The sequence below is a fragment of the Anser anser genome (assembly GCF_964211835.1).
Source record: "Anser anser genome assembly, chromosome: 20".
NCBI lineage: Eukaryota > Metazoa > Chordata > Aves > Anseriformes > Anatidae > Anser > Anser anser.
This window is the reverse complement of record NC_139741.1, coordinates 3,365,926-3,383,527: the sequence shown is the minus strand read 5'-3', so window position 1 is coordinate 3,383,527 and position 17,602 is coordinate 3,365,926. Positions and strand designations below refer to the sequence as shown.

The 17,602-nt window shown below is 38.8% G+C and overlaps 1 protein-coding gene across 1 annotated transcript; it reads left to right on the top strand.

Moving 5' to 3' along the window:
- The first annotated feature begins 114 nt into the window (after positions 1–114).
- Positions 115–16,990, top strand: RPS6KB1 (ribosomal protein S6 kinase B1). Its single transcript, XM_083806302.1, has 15 exons — positions 115–322; positions 3,354–3,403; positions 4,419–4,539; positions 4,904–4,972; positions 5,373–5,520; positions 5,815–5,872; positions 6,818–6,918; positions 7,639–7,729; positions 7,911–8,001; positions 8,305–8,412; positions 8,695–8,757; positions 9,684–9,761; positions 11,334–11,441; positions 12,030–12,142; positions 12,671–16,990. Exons 1-15 carry the CDS (start codon positions 251–253, stop codon positions 12,906–12,908), a joined length of 1,509 nt encoding a protein of 502 aa, XP_083662428.1. The 5' UTR covers positions 115–250; the 3' UTR covers positions 12,909–16,990.
- Positions 16,991–17,602: the final 612 nt, after the last annotated feature.

The window sequence follows — 17,602 nt, the reverse complement described above, 5'->3', positions numbered from 1 at the left end:
GCATGCCCGGCCTCCGCTCCGCGCCCGGCCGCCCGGTCGACTCCCTCTCCGCGCATGCTCAGCGCGGCGCAGACCGCGGCTGGGCGGCGCAGTGCGCACGCGCGGCGCCCGGAGTCGGGGCGGGGGCGCATGCGCAGCGCGGCCGGGCAGCCGGCGATGGCGGCCGTGGCGGAGTTGGGGGGTGCGGGCCCATGAGGCGGCGCAGGCCCCGGGCACGCAGCGCAGCCGGGAAGGGGGCGGCGGCGGCGCCATGGCGGGCGTGTTCGACATCGACCTGGACCAGCCCGAGGACGCGGGCTCGGACGAGGAGCTGGAGGAGGGGGTGAGAGCGGCGGGCACGGGCCGGCGGCGCGGGGCGGGCGCTGAGGGGAGCGGCGGGGCCGGGACCGGGGCCGGGGCGGGGGCAGGCCCGAGGCTGCCGCCGGGGCCATCCCGCCCGGCCGGGGCCGGGGAAGGAGTCGGCGGTGAGGGGAGCGCGGCCGAGGCGGGGCCGTGCCGGGGAAGGCGAGGCCGTCGCCGTGGCCGTGAGGGCCCCGCGCCCGTCCTGCCGCGGGCCGCCACCGCGTCGCGCTGCCCGGGGCCCCTCCCCAGGGACGGGGCGCTCTTCTCCGGCCCGGGTGTCGGAGCGGTTTGGGTTTTTTATTTTTCCCGTCACGCGTTTTAGCGTCAGCGCGGAGCCGCCGAGCTGTCTCGGGCTGTGTGAAGGCGTTGCTCTGGCGCCAGAATTAAAAGCAGAGCTTTAAAGCGCTGCCTGACGTCTCTGCGGATCAGCGTGCGTCCCCGGCCGCTTTCCCAAGCGGGTCACCTTGTGGTCTGCAGCCTGCCGTGCTATAACAGTCCTATAGGCTCTGTTGAAACTTCCAGTTGCCGTTAATACTTCTCTAGTACTGCTGCTTGTAGATAGTGTTTTCTATATTAGATGGTTGCTATTGCTTGAACTGCAGCCGCGTTTATTTTATGCTGTTTAAACACTGCTTGGAGTCTCTGAGACGCCCAGTGTCACAGCTGGAACACCCACACCACATGTAAGCTGTGGAGATATTTGACAGCTGCAGGCATGACCAGGTCTCAAGATTGCAGGAAAAAGCAGTGTTTGTCACCTCAGTAACCGATAAAGCGTCTGGCTTTAAAAACGTCCATTGCATCACACCGCTAATGCTGCCAAGAGCAGGTTCTAAGGGGATAGCAAGAAAGCTGAATTTTTTCTCTCTCACGTTCCAATAATTCAGTCATGGGAGATAATTTAAATGTTTTATTAGTTATTGTGGATTTTGAAAAAGATGTCACGACTTAAATATCTCTGGCACAGTTTCTGTGAATGTGAATGCACGGTGGCAACCTAATGTGGTTGTCAGGTTAAAATAAGGGAAGGTTAGAATGGACCTGAAGTTAAAACAGGGCTGACAGGCAGGGAATAGCAGAGTAGGAAAGAAAGGGAAGTGTCTCAGGAAAGTGTAGGGGAAGAAATGTTTTACAAGCATCAGAAATACATTGCAGCCAGAACAGCTAAGACCATTAAACTGAAAGTGAGCAAGATGTAAAGCCTGGGGTGTTTTGTCAGTCTCTGTGGTGCTGGACCCCGGCACCGCCTGAAAACCGTGAGCCTAGGAGCATCCCGAACAGAGCAGCTGTAGTTTTAAGTAGGCTTGGCTGTTCTAGAAAACCTGAAGAATCGTTTAAATGGAGCGTTAACTCATAAAATGTGCGGTTGTTAGCACAAATCATTATGGTAAAAAAGCACCTTTATTTTTTAGTCTGTAATAAATGAAAAAATAAGTACAAACTGAAGGGCCTCTAGCATCCCAGCTAGAATGCTGTCGCATTTTTCTGTTTTGAAACAAGAAGAAATCCTGAAAATAGTTGAGTGGTATCTAAAGTGAATGTTGTTCACGTTAATACTGAGAAGGAAAACCATGGTTGACAGCAGCAAGAGCAGCCTGTACAGGCTTTGCCAGAACCTTTGGGTAACTTGGGAAGAGAAGATGTTCTGCGAACGTGATGGGTGTTTATTCTCTGTGTTTATTGTCGTCTAACGGTAGGGTCAAGGGCAGCTTTAGCAGGTTTTATTGTGAAACAGATGTCAATTGGCTGGATTTCTCTAATAAATGATATTGAGAGGATGGGAGCTAGCAAATCTCTGACCTGGAAACAGACTTGAACTTTTGGACTCGGCGATTGCTTGTAGGCGGCACCAGGAGTTAAATTCCCCTCTAGATCACCTCCCAAAATCTACCAGCCTCTGTAAGCTTTGGTGGTTAAATGATTTGGAAGCAATGGAAAGCTTACAATTTGATTTTGTAAGCAAAAAGCCTAACCAGATATTTTAAAATACACTCCTTATCTTGGTCTGCTATTTGCAGATCTCTGTACAGCTTTTTTTTTTTCTTCTGGTTCCCTGAATCACCCAAGTCACTCGTCATAATATCTGTATTCAGTCTGCAGATTCCAGGCTGTTTCTCACTAACTTGCAGTCGCTATCTTGTGTGCGTATTTATAAATCTAAAGCCGTAAGCTATAGTCTGAAGCTTACTAGAAGCTTGCCCATTCAATTGTATTTGTGTGCATTCCAGCTGTCTGCTTGGTTTGCGCTTCTTTTGCCATCTAGAGCCATAATTAGAGGAAGGGATTCTCTTGCATAAGGGATCAAGTTGAAAATTCTTCGAAGAAAATATCTCTTCAAAATTGAGCTGCATTCTTTGGTGACTGGTCCTGGTGCTGAACTGCTAGAGCCTTCTTTGCTAGTATTTTGCATTAATCTGTCTGAATGATTATTGGTCAGAAAAGGTGTTTAAGACCAGAGTCAACCTTAATTCTTTCATCACTATTGGGATTTGATTATTATTGATATAGAATAATAAAGCCTTCTCAGTTCATTATGTGCTTCTAGTTCATGTGAATCCCAGTTCATCAGTTCAGTCTTTACTGTAGTTCTAATTTGCACAGTATTATAGGAGGTATTTAAAACTCCTATGGAAGAGCAACTAAATAATAATAAAATAATAATAATGCGATGCCTTAACATTTTTAGGGTTCACTTGCAGGATGAAATTGTTACTTCTAATATATAATTGAGTGATAATTCAGTCAGGTAAAACAGTGTTTCCCTGTGTCATTGTTTGAGATATGTTGAAGTTCTGCAACTCTTGCACAGGATTTTATAGATTTGTTACCTTCTGCTGATAATTTATTATTCATGACATTTAAACTTGTTTAATTATATATACACACACACACATATAAGAAATGAAGTTATTTATGTGAAGAAGTTGTAAAATACATCAGTACATCTGTTTTTCATTCTGCTATGTTTCTTACGTTGTGATTAATCTTCCTTCTACTCCTCCTGTCCCCAGGGTCAATTAAGTGAGAGCATGGACCATGGAGGAGTTGGCCAATATGACCTGTAAGTTGCTGCTAGGAAATGTTCTGTACCATTCATGCCAACTGTATCTGATCTCTACTTTTATTACATTGTTAAGTTGAATAGAAAATTCTGTCATTCTTGTTGGAGTTGTTTCTAGTTGTTTCTTAACACTAAAATCTGTGAATTGTATCTTGAAATAAAACAACAATAATAAAAAAAAATTCTGGCAAAACCCGCTGTTGTGTTTAATCCTTGTTTCTCCTAAGACACGTATTGGATTTGACTAATACTTGCACTATGAATGTAGTGCACTGTTTGCAGGACATCGTATGTTCTGCCAGTTTTATAAAGCCTACAGTGCATATTTGCATAGCAGTCTGAAGCAGACGAGTTCAGAAGTTCTGATTTGAAGTTCATGAGACAGCTACCATTTAGCCTGACTTCACGTATAGATTTCCAGATTGTTTTCAGTGTCCCTTGTAAGAAGAGAGCAGTGACAGTTAAAACAGTTCAGTTACATTTACTTCAGCTGGGTCAATGTGTTGGCCTTGCCCCGTGTTTTCCAGAAATGTAATATAATTTTGAAGCATCATTAACTTATGGTTCAGTCTTCTATTGTGGCATGTTCAGAGTTGTGAGACTTTTTTTGTTACAGCTTTTTCTGCATGTTATTTATGTTACAGAAGTCTTACCGTGACCGTTGGTACCGTTGAATGTGATTTAAAACTTAAACACACTTTATAGCCCTGTAGATCTTGTGGAAATACCTAAGTCAGTTTGAGGCTGTGGTCCTTCAAACTTAATTCTGGTATAACACAAAGATTTATTATGCATTAAAATGAAGGAATGGTCTTTTTTTGTGCAAGTTGCAATTTACTGCTTTGCACACACCTAAATACAATTTCTGATGCTAAGAATTCTCCAGATCTCCAAAGCAGCCATTCAGTTATGTCAGTTATACTCTAAGTTTTGCAGTAAGTAATTTGCTTGATTACTATCTCTTGATTATTTCAAGTATCGGGTAGTCTTATATTCTTGTTTCGGTTTTATCCAGTGGCATGGAACATTGCGAAAAATTTGAGATTTCAGAAACTAGTGTAAACAGAGGTCCAGAAAAGATCCGACCCGAGTGCTTTGAGTTACTACGCGTACTTGGCAAAGGTGGCTATGGAAAGGTAAGGAACTCTTTTCTACAAAAGTAAATCTGTTATACTGAAGTCAGACAAAGTACTCGTCTGCTGCCTTTGGTGAGGTCTAGTCTTACCACACTGTGTTCTCAAAAATTCACCCTCCCTGAAGGGTAACCTCAGGGCTGCCAAGGTTGGTTGGGACCAAGGTCAGTGGCAGGGCCTCACCAGCTGGGGGCAGTACAAAATATTCCAAAGTAGTTTGTGTTCAGATAATTAGCTCTTCTCCATCAGGCACCTTTACAATTTGCAGATGACCTTGTATCTGTTTTCCAGAACTTGGTTTTTAACTTTTGTACAGCTAATGCAGTTCATAATAATAAGTGATTACTTTTGTATTGGTGTTGTATAGGTATTTCAAGTACGAAAAGTAACTGGAGCAAATACTGGGAAGATTTTTGCCATGAAAGTTCTTAAAAAGGTAATGTGAATGTTTAGGTGTTACAGTTACATAATTACTTAATATACCTGAAATCAGTCTCTTTATCTATGATATGTACAGTTGCTACAGAGGAATAGTTAAAATTATAATTAATCTAACTAAATTGTTTAACCTGTGAAGTTCTTAGTGGAGAATTGAAATATTTCAAGAGATCCCTTCCAATCTGAAGTATTCTATGACTTTTAAATAAATAAGGAATTAAACTTTGGCAAGAAACCTGTCATGTTATGTTGATATGGGGAAATTTTTATTCTGTTGCTGACTCATATATAGTGTTGTGATTTAGTAAACTCAGAATGAAGCTAAATATAAAAGCCTGAATTGTTTAGTGTGTTTTTGTACTTACATACTTGTTCTTGTACTCACTTGCTTTTTGTAGGCAATGATTGTAAGGAATGCAAAAGATACAGCTCATACAAAAGCAGAGCGGAATATACTGGAGGAAGTGAAACATCCCTTCATTGTAGACTTAATTTATGCCTTTCAGACTGGTGGAAAACTCTACCTCATCCTTGAGTATCTCAGCGGTCAGTATATGAAATTCTGTTACCTTATTCTTGGTATCTTAGGTAATCTAGAACTTGGGTTTCTTATTATAAATAAAAGGGCAACTAACTATTGGCTTTGTGGTCTGAAAAATGTACAATAGGCTAGCATTAAGAATACCTAGAATTTGTTGTCATTTTATGTGAAACAACTCTTTGTAGAGCAGTACAGATTAACTGTTTTTAATAGTTTTCCTGGAAAACAGTTTTTTCCCTGACTAAAATGATAGAATGCACTTTAATAGAGTATAATACTTCTAACTTTTCTCGTGACAGGAGGAGAACTATTTATGCAGTTAGAGAGAGAAGGGATATTTATGGAAGACACAGCTTGGTAAGTGAAAACTATTTTGGTAAACTAATAGGGGTTTTTTGAGTGCTTAAATTGTTCGTTCTAACTTGGGAGAACTGTAACTACTCATTCATTTCATCGTCTAGAGAAAACAGCAATTAACTGGGCTTTGGGAAGATGCGTGTGTTCTGTGCTTACCAGTTTGTGCTGGCAGAACTACAGTCTTACTGCCAGAGAGGGTCCGCTGCTGGTTGCTGAGTGTGGCTGCATTCCACAGGGCTGTGGTAAAGGATGTTGGGGAAAAGACTGAAAGACTTGCTCTGAATCCGCTTGTGTTTTTGATCCATGTGCAATTTTACCAGCCAATTACTGACAAATTACTATCGAGTCTGTGTTCTCCTAATGATCAGATATGTGAAGTGATAAAGGTAATTATTCTAATGAATGAGAATTAGCCTTTTGAGTAGTGATATTTTACATACAAACAAGCTGAAGTTACCTCTTTTTGATTAGGTTTCACGCAACTAAATATGGTTGTATCTTCCCACAGCATGTGCTGATAATGTCTTAGAAAAGCTTTGAAGTGCGTATGAGGCTGTAGTACTGCTCCACTGATAGCACTCAGGGTGCTGCCGGTTGCATTCTTAGCTTCAGGTTTTTTCTTCAGCTTTGACATCTAGATGTGGTAATACAGAGTGAAGCATGTTTTAACCAGTAACTGGTAAATTCAGATCCCTTCAAATAGATAATAAGGTAGCTACCGAGCAGATAAACCTAATGCTAATGGTGTAATTTTGTAGTTCAATTGGAGTGTCTGTGCCCTTTGGCAAACAAACCTCAAAAGCATCATTGTTTCTCTAGCTTATTCTCTCAAGCACTTCTAATGATACTTTCAAGGAATCATTGCTGTGTATGTAGTAGCCTTAGTGCTTAAGATGCTTTGCATGATTGAATGTGTCTAATTGTGTGGCATGCGTTCTCTTCCAGCTTTTACTTGGCAGAAATCTCAATGGCACTGGGGCACTTGCATCAAAAAGGAATCATCTATCGTGACCTGAAGCCAGAAAATATCATGCTTAATCATCAAGGTAGAAATATAATAATAGTTACACTGTCAGTCTTTTGAAAGTGATTCTTTAAAGGTCACAACACTTCATTCTTACAAGAATTTCTTTGTAACAACGGTGTGTTCGTTATCACTCCCGATATAACTGTGTAACTGCCAAAGCTAATTGCCTGCTTTTAAACATAGCTTCCTCACATTTAATGGAGAGGATCCAGCAAGCTCCAAGTTCTATGTATATAGACACAGGCGCTTTTTGAATGATTGACTTGCTACGTCTGCATCTCTGAAATTTATTCGAGCATAATTCTACTGGGTCATTGTAAACTACTTAAAGATCCGTGTCTCCACTGCACCATCTCTGACACTTCAGTAATGGGGATAACTGAAGACCAGCTAGGAAGGGACAAGTTAGGTAGGATGCCAGATAATCTGCAGATGATATGACTGATGGAGCTGTTGACACTTCAGCAGCAATTCCTGAATGCACTGTTACTTTGACTGTATGACACTGATTTAGCCTGGCAATCTGTACCATCCAGGATTTTCATGTTGTACTAAACAACTTATTCTTTATTTTTATGGGTGATTACCTCATTCTGGTTTAGAACTGTATTGCTTCCTCAGACAATTGAGGTAGTTCGGAGTTATAGCATAACGATGTTAACAGTATTTTTTAACGTATCTTACATAAATGTCAGAATAGTAGCATTTATGTTCTTAAATATTATTTATTTGATTTCAGGTCATGTAAAATTGACTGACTTCGGATTATGTAAAGAATCTATTCACGACGGAACAGTCACACACACATTCTGTGGAACAATTGAATACATGTGAGCTGCCTGATGAAACGTAAAAGTATTACTCTGGGCTGGGGGTAGTCGTTAAATTTTGCCTTTTTTAACTGATGGTTCATATGTTCAGTCACTTACGGAAATTTTACTTGAAAACGAGCAGTCAGAATTAGTATTAATTATTAAAATATGTTCATATTTTCAATTTTTCTTATTATAGGGCCCCTGAAATCTTGATGAGGAGTGGGCATAATCGTGCTGTGGACTGGTGGAGTTTGGGGGCATTAATGTATGACATGCTGACTGGAGCAGTAGGTGCACAGTTATAATTGCATGTATTTCTCTTTATAGCTTTTGAAATTACGCATATTCTAATTCAATTGCATGTATAAATATGTACATAACTGTAGAGACTGCAAGTAAGAAATACAACTAAAATATGACTATACTGATTTTGACTACAGTCATGAGCTGCTCTCATCCAAACAATTAGTTGGAAGTCCCATTTGCAGTAATTTTATCTGCTTTATAAATTACTGAAATGAGTTCTGTGTGCACAAATAAGAGACCTAAACAAGTCGTATTTTTCCTTCCATTACAATGGTGCTTTCTAGCCTCCTTTCACTGGGGAGAACAGAAAGAAAACAATTGACAAGATTCTCAAGTGTAAACTCAACTTGCCTCCCTACCTCACACAAGAAGCCAGAGATCTGCTTAAAAAGGTACAATTTTAACGAATGTCAGTACTACACGAGTATGTAGAAAATAGGAATATAATGATACCAACTATGGCTATTCAGTCCATGCTTGACTACTACTAAGTCAGTCTTGGTTTTGTGTGGCACAGAAAGTGATTTTCCGTGAAAATACGATTGTTTTCTGATGAATGCAGATTTTCTGATTGTTCCATATTCATTCTGCATGGTATTCATTCATGATGATTTCTGTCAGGACTAGTTTAATCATAACGGCATAACTAATTTGGGATGTTGTTTCTCATTAAGCTGCTAAAAAGAAATGCTGCCTCACGTCTAGGAGCTGGTCCTGGAGATGCTGGAGAAGTTCAGGTAACTTTTGCTAACTCAAGAATTCTTAAATTACCTCACTGAAAATATACAGTAGCTTAGTGGGTACATCAGGGGAGGAGAGTTCTGTCTTGAAGTGTAACGAGCAATAAGGCAGCTCTGCATGACAAGTGATTGAAACATGAATGCTTTGAAGTTTAACAAAAGAGCAGTTGTCTGCATATTCAGTAATTTGAGATTTGGAAAATAACTTTCCTTCTTTAGCTCTGTCTTCCAGTAGATCTTTTTTTACTAGTTTCACAATGCTGAATTTGACAGTCAACCATGTAAGAGATGTTACTCTAGCAATCTGATGAAAAACCTGCCAGCCCTTACATTTAGTACAACTCCCAGGGGAAAAGTGTAACTAATTGGCATTAAATGTTGCACAGTGAAATCTTAAGCAGAAGCCTAGTTCCTATGTCTTCCAGCTTGACTTTTTGTGGTGAGATTAACCTACTGTAGAGTCATTCCACAGTTCTGATAAGTTGTCATTAATAAAGTGTTTCATCATTATTTTCAGATACCTAACATTTAAACTTGAAAAATGTTGAGGTGTTTTGCATGTCAACCGTCTTTTTCTAATGCTTTCAAGGAAAACATGATAGGGACATATGTCTGACTAGGAGGTATGGTATCAATTTTCAGGTCTTCCAGCTAATCTGACGTAATGCTGCAGAATATATTACGCTGGGCCTGTATGTGATTTTGGAAAGACACCACAGAGAGGGTCTGAAAAGAACATGCTTATTAATTCTTGGTCTTGTTTTAATTTGCTTTAACAGTAACATTTAACAACAACAGTTGTATCTTATTTCTGGAAGATCTTACCCTAAAATAAAATCTAGATCTTAACTTTTTAATCTTAAATTTCTGCAATTTTTACTCAGAAGGCTGATGCATGACTGTGCTATTGCTAACTCTTCTAGGCTCACCCGTTCTTCAGACACATTAACTGGGATGAGCTGTTGGCACGAAAGGTGGAACCTCCTTTTAAACCCTTATTGGTATGTACTCAGAGTACTGTGAGATATTCCTCCTATACCTTTAGGAAAAGTCTTAAACAATGTGATATCTGAAACTCAGAAACATTCACTCTTACAAACCAGAATACCATTGCTTTCTGTTAACTTTAAATACTTAAATGCATCACCTTAGGTTACTGGTTCTCAGATTGACCCTTTTCAAATCAAAGGGAGAAACTACTTTAAGTGCAGATTTCTTTTTTTTCTTCCTGAGATGCTATATCAACATTTAAGAAACAAAAACATTCCTTCATGCTTTTCTGTCTTATTCTACAGTCATGGTATTCAGCTGTCACTGGAATATAATCTTGCTTATGTGAGAAGGTGGCAACATCAGCTAAGAGCTAATTTATCCATCTGTTCAGGCTCCTGAAGGAAGAAAGTTCTACTTCAGTTTTAATTCCTCCTGCTTCTAAGCTGTAGACTAATCAGTCTTGGAAGTGCAGTTATTTCTGAATTTCTGCTTCTAAACATTATATAGTAAGTAAGATGATAGTTGCTAGGCAGAAATAAATGAAGTCACGTAATTAAGCACTTTGGATGTTTGCTTATTAATATTTATACTGCGTCTAGTACATTTAGGCAGTAATTAAAGCTCACCTCAAACCAAAGATGTCATGAATAAGCCTGTATTATCCTAATTTATATTTTGATTACATGACGTGTCTTTTTTTTTTTTTTTTTGCTCTGGGTCCGATTAGCCACAGCAGCAAGGGCATAGGTACTCTTGCCAGTTCCTGACTCTACTAAAAGTATCACTTTGAACTGACTTATGCATCATTAATGTTGAGCATACTCCAGTATGGGGACTCCAGGCCTTTTGTCCTCTCCTTTTTTGAATGAAATCCAGAATGACATGAAAGACTGCTATTTCCAAACCAAGTATTTGAAGATAGCTTTCTTGTCTGTTATTAGGAAATTTATGAAAGTTGTTCTTACTAACCAGGCGGTTTTTAACATTATGCTTCCATGGTTGCATGAAGGCGTCCACGAATCGCATACATATTTGCCTTTTCAGTAATACCTGAGGAGTGAGAGAGGGATCTTGGAATGATGTCTGTTGTTCTTTGACTAAATTAAAGAATATTCTTCAGAGCCACTTATTCCACAGTTGTCATTTGTCCCTTACAGTATAAACACTTCTCTATCTGCAAAAATGGGATGAAATTAATCTGGAGAGAGACTTCCAGAAACTAATAGTTGCATTTGTTCTATACTGGTTGTGACCAGGGTTACACTTGCAAGAAACTGGCATTGTATTTCTAAAAGTTTTTGTTTGTAATTTGACATTTTTTAAAGGCATCTTTTTAATTTGTGTTCCTTTTTGATCCATAATTTTTGCCCCTCCCCCTTGCCTTTATTTCTCAGTGTCAGTGCCCATAGTGACCTCCCACTGGCAGCGACAGGATTCCGACACCACTCCAGGGTTTTACTACAGCAGAGCTCTGCCAAAAACCTATGGAATGAACTCCATCCAGAGGCTACACTGATCACCGCTAAGCCATTTGGTTGATATCTGTAATATAAACCCTTAATCATTTTGTTTTTGCAAAGCAATCTGAAGAGGATGTGAGCCAGTTTGATTCAAAGTTTACACGTCAGACACCTGTTGATAGCCCAGATGACTCTACTCTCAGTGAAAGTGCCAACCAGGTCTTTCTGGTAAGTGAGCCAGACAAGTGTTGGGTGACTGCGGAGAGTTTTGTAGTGTTACTTGGAAACAGTAGGGCATTTCAGGTAATTTAATTCTGTAGAATTTTACCATCTGATACTTGAAGCAAACTATCTTAATTTTAAATACATATACTGCAACAGGTTTGCAGTGTTTGTGGACTTTATATACTTCAGTTTGATTGTTTCGGGCATTTTAAAAATAATAGATAGGTTAAAACTCACAGCCAACAGACACTGCTTACTTTCTGAAATGTCAGTGTTCTAATTCGAAATTGCATTAACAGTCCTGGGGATGGGATTGTTTTGATAGATGTGGGGTCAGTCCATTCTGTACATCAAAATTAGTTAATTTGAGCGTGCCTCTGCGAATCTGTGATCTGAGTAGGAATATCGGGTGAGCAGGCATCCAAGTAAGAAATTCCCTAAAGTCCTGCTGTTTGCTTCAGGAAGTGAGTTTATGTGTCTACTGTTACTGCTCTTTTTATAATTTTCATTTGATGATGGTAATAACTGCACAAGTGATCAGAAATGTAAATCTTGCCTGTATGTTACAGAGCACTCCTTCCTGTTTTGCAGGGTTTTACATACGTGGCTCCATCTGTACTTGAAAGTGTAAAAGAGAAATTTTCTTTTGAACCAAAAATTCGATCACCTCGCAGATTCATAGGTAGCCCTAGGACACCAGTCAGGTATCTCTTTTTTCTTTCTTTCCTTTTTTTTTTTTTTTTTTGGTAATACACTTTTTTGGCAAGTAGTTAAAAACATGGCCTTTCTTCTAAGTAACCCCATCTTCTATTAAAGTGATAGCTTTACAAACCATATTATTAGAGATAAATTTATGGTGTTTGGCAGCACAGGAAGTACTAATTTGCCAGCTATGCAAAACTGGTACAGCCTCACAGTCTGGTGACTTTGGTACAGTGTTCCTGTAAAGCTTTCAGAACATCCAAAGTGCTTATGTGCTGCTCAAGGATCAGTTTAGTATAGAAAGTTCTGCAATCGTCTAGAAATTTATCCCAATTATTCAAATGAGAGGATTTTACTTTACAAGAGGCCACAGTAGATGATAGACTTGAAAACTCTCAAACTTCTGGAAGTGGAAGGAAGAATTAAATACTTCTCAACAGACATTTCAGTTCAGCTTCTTGCAGAATGAAGGACGTACCTTTGTGCTGTGTATATCTTCATCTCTGATTTTTGTATTTCTTGTTTTAAAGCCCTGTAAAGTTTTCCCCTGGGGAATTTTGGGGAAGAGGTGCTTCTGCCAGCGCATCAAATACTCAGACACCTGTGGAATATCCAATGGAGACAAGTGGAATAGAACAAATGGATGTGACAGTCTGTGGAGAGGCCTCAGCACCACTTCCAATCCGGCAACCAAACTCTGGGCCATATAAAAAACAAGCTTTTCCCATGATTTCCAAACGACCAGAGCACTTGCGCATGAATCTATGACAACACAATTTTTTAAGCCTTTGAAGGTGGAAAACAAAGAATGGACATAAGCCCCTTGAAGTTGAAATATGAGGGCTTGTATGGTTTACTTTTAAAAAGTGACAGTATCAAAGAGTCAGTCCTTGCACAGAGCGACTTGGAAAGCAAAGAAAAACGGATTTTTTTTTTCTGTCAATCAATGGTGCATAAAAAACTTTAGAAAATGGTATTGCAGAACTCTAGGCACATCATCTAACTGATTCGCAGTGACATCTTCTCACCTTATCAAGGATTTTTCAGCTTGGTAGCTTGAAACTGACAGTATTAAGGGTCAGGATGTTGCTTCAGAATCACTGGTCTAGTTGTGAATGTGTCAAGGAGGGTTAGCCCTTTCACTAGGCAAAGTATGAAATGCCTATATGCTTGCGTCTGAGGAATAATTAGCATGCAAGCTTGGTTAAGCTGTTTCCTGCAATGGGGTGGAATCAAAGATGAGAGATAAAATTAATTGGTATTTCACATTCAAAACCTAATGAGTTTTTTTATATATATAAGAAAAAATATATATTTTTCAAATAGATTTTTTTGATTCAGCTCATTATGGAAAGTATCCCAAAATTAAACTGCAAAATAATTGGTTGCTGTGAAGAAAGCAAAGGCTCTAGTTCTGATTCTCCTCATGAAACAAAAAATCAATAAGCAAATTACTCAATTACCAGCTTGGCAATGCGGGGTGGGAAAGAACTGTTTCACTTGCTTACCCAGCTGAAATACCTGTTCCTGCAAAGACAAATGGATCTAATCAAATCACAATGCTGCTATGTTCTAGGCTTAACTGGAAGCCATGGGCTCAAATACACGTCCTGCTTATTTCATCCTTGTCCTCAGCAGACATTTCACTGGGAAACATCACTTTTGTATATGCCAGTCACTTAGATGGAGACAGCTGAACATACTGAGATTCTTACCCATATAAAAAGTCAGGAAAAAGCGCATCGGAACACAAGGTCAGTCGATGTGGATATATTACCACAGGAAACATACGCAAGTTCTACATAGCATTAGCAAATAAACCTTTCTGTAACCAATGGGTAAGAACTCGAGGAAAAATTTTTTAAAATAAAATTTTGCTTATGGGAGTTCCCTGTCATTATACATTTCTAAATTTACTAATTTTTTTTTTCTATGCTGGGGCAATAAATTCGCTGATTGTATGAGGGAAAAAAAATGTTATATGGCCTTTCAGTGAATGTCTTCCACAGTGGGTCAGAACTTTAGCAACTTAATTTAGGAAACATGTTCTAAGGACACTATTTATGTTTTTGAAATTGTCAAAATCTGTACAAATGACTTACAGGTACAAAGAATAAAATAAAGGTAACTTTACCTTACTTAATACTTCCTGCCTTAAAGAAAGCATTTCCATGAACATAGCTGGTGAAAGGGTTAATATCTGCAGAGCTTTACACTAGTTAGAGTGTGTATGGTGTGTGCGTGTGTATATGATCATGCAACTGCATACAAGTCCTGTCATTTTTTGCCTGCCACATGTTGCATTATCTTTAGTCAAACTGTGCAAAGTCTACTTCTAGCGTTTCACAACAGTAGGGATTTTTTATAGATTCTGCTTATTCTGTGTATACTGAATCTTTTTGAGCCATAGGATCCAAGCCATAAAACTCTACACGTGCTGAATCCAATCAGAGTGCTGTTTTCTAAAACTTGGAAGCCAGAAGGATTCAGTGATATCTTGGTGATACTAATGAAGAACCAACAAAAATATACTTATGATTGAGCAAAAAATAGTACTTTTTTCTTCCTGATAAGCCTTTTGTTGGAAAATTTCTTTTTTTTTGAAGCTTTATAAGGAACATCAAGTTACCTTATAGTGACATAAATTGTACGGGAAGGTTACCATTTTTCATTTGGTAATATGGCCACTGGTGACATGTTGTAAAACCGAAATCAAAGTGCTCACGTGTGTATGTATTATACATATTTGCAAAGAGGCAACGCTGTGAGCAATGCCTGCTCCGTGCCACTTGTTAACATAGGTTTCGTAACATGTTTACTGACTTTAAAGCTTTTTTTTTTTTTTTTTTGAGGCAAATCTCTCTTGGTCCTAGCTACAGCTAACAGTTGCTTTTTGGTTGGCTGGATCTAGTTGTCCAGTAGAGTTGGTTTAGTATGGCTGGCAAGAATGGCAAGAGTTGTTTGTCTGAATTCACTGCTTAATTACAGATACAGTTTTATCATTTTTAAAAGTAAATTTCATGTACTGTCAATGTTTCATCCCATAGATTCTAAGTTAATTCCCTACCATAACTGTGAAACTTTTGGAGTGTGACTCAGACAGCAAGCACACACTATGCAATATGGTTTATCCTGTATTTATTTGTAAAAATATCAGACATAGATCCTCTATATATATATAGTAGTGTCAAAATTACTAGTCATGACCTAAGGGGAGTGGAGTTCTAGCTCCTGTCTGGCTATTTCAGATAAGTGCAGAATGCATTGAATATTGGAGAGCTTAACAAGTGCTTTCTTTTGTTCATTTAAAAATGTCTTAAATTTTTCATTAGAGTATAGAATCTTATTTTTTTTATTTTGTATGAGCTGCGCTTTTTTAATTATAATCACTGAAAAAAATCACTATAATTTGATTTTATAGGATTTTTGTAGCATTACAAAAATATAGTAAAACTGAGGTTAATACCTGTTTTGGCTAACCATATAAAAGTATTAAATCTTAAACTTGAACAAAAGTCATATTTTTTTTTACTAGATGTTAAATAGGGGGAGTATTTTGTTCTGCAGGTCATTATCACAAAAGGTTTATAGGTCAGCTGTGTTACCAGCAGTTTTTCTTTTCCCATTTAATGCAGAAGCTATTCTGGTATAAGATACTCAGAATTTCATCATTTTTTCTCTGTGGGAGTGATACATACATTTGATGCCATTTGTGTACTAAATTGTAATTTTGGGAATGCTGGAATAATTCCTACCAAGACTGTCTTAATTGTGCCATCTGACATTTGAATGTCATCCTGGTATTAGCTCATAATAAAAGATAAAAATAAATGAGTCAATTGTTCTTTTGAATATCCCTTTTTTTTTTCTTACTATCCAAAAGCTGAACTGCTGGAGAACATTTAATTTGCGTCCACGCTATATGGTGGATGTTTACTTCGGGTCTTATTCTCCTTTTAATATTAACTCCCAAACTGCTTTCACTGTTAATCACACTCCGTTTCCCAGTTTACAGAGAGGTAAAGGAGAAAAAAAAGTTTTTAAGAACAAGGCAAATTACTTAAGTATTCTTCCTGTAGGTCCTTGATGATTTACTGTATGGGGTTTCTTTGTATGAACGTCTACAGATTGTTCTCTTCTAGATTAACTTGGCCTTGTAGCTGTGTTCAAGAAACAAACTTCAGCTGCCTTAGTAGGAAAAAAAAGGTAATCTCTATTCTGTTTTTCATCTTTCACAATTTACTGGAGCTAAATATACTGCAGAATAAGATAGGTGTGAATAGCAATTAACTGAAAATTTAAACATATGCCAATCCAAGTGACCTATTATTTATTTTTTAGGAAGTAGGTAGGGCCTAAGTATAACTGTCTTTCATGACAGCTTTGAAGGAAAAAGGAGGGAGGTGGAATTATGCTTAGAACTTAAACGACCTGACAGATGCTAGTTCTGCTCAGTCTGTCTTTACCATGGGTTGGTACCTTCGCCTAGTTTCTTTGGCTCTTGAAGGGAGGGTATTGATTGCCATTTGTCATCCTCTTCTCTGTTCTGTCTCCTGCAGAATCACATGTGCTGGGTGTTGGTGTCTGTGTGTGCATGTGTGTGTCTGTGTGGAAAGCTGTGCAGCTACCCTGGCCTGAGTGGGCTTGATGAGGAAGAGCTGCATCTTAATAGCATGGCGCTGACAAGCGGATCAGAGAGGATGTCACTCATGGATGTAAGTTACTCGCTTCTTTCCTCTCTGTAACTAAGATGAGAATGACTTATCTTGTTTCATTTATGAAATGTAAATCTAACCTGGCTGATAAATCTTTTAAGTTCTTTGTTTTTTAATAAACTGTGTTTGATAATATTACTGGGTTTGGATAATTCTCACTGTATCTTGAAGAAAGTGCATTAACTGGAAGAGATAATAGGACAAATTATTCTCTGATCCTATATCTGACTAACATTCACCCTTATTCTAGTAAGGTGGCGTTACTACGACGTGGCAGACAAAAAAAAACAAAGAATCAGCAACAATGCAAGATTGACTTAAAACACTTACAGCATATTTTGTTGTGCTATGTTTCTATGTTTCTAGAATACCAGGCAAGTTGGTTATTATAGTTTAAGAGAAGGGCAAACATGTCTTAAGCTTATTCACACAAAGCTTTTTTTTTTTTGTAGGTGCTGTTTGTTGACTGAATTAAATATGGCACTCAAATTGCTTATACGATATCCACACAATATCTGTATTAAGAAAAAAACCAAACACCACAACAAATTAGAACCCCATTTAGGTAAACTGTATGTTCAGAGTGTTTAGGAAAATCCAAATATGATTACATAACTGTCTGAAGAGCCACATAAGCTGCCAAAGTTCTGTGGGTGTTTCAGATTCAGAATCCAACCTTAAGTTCCCCCTACTCATTTTTGTTCCTTGACAGATTCAGTTCTTGTCTATCACTCAAGGTAAGTTCTG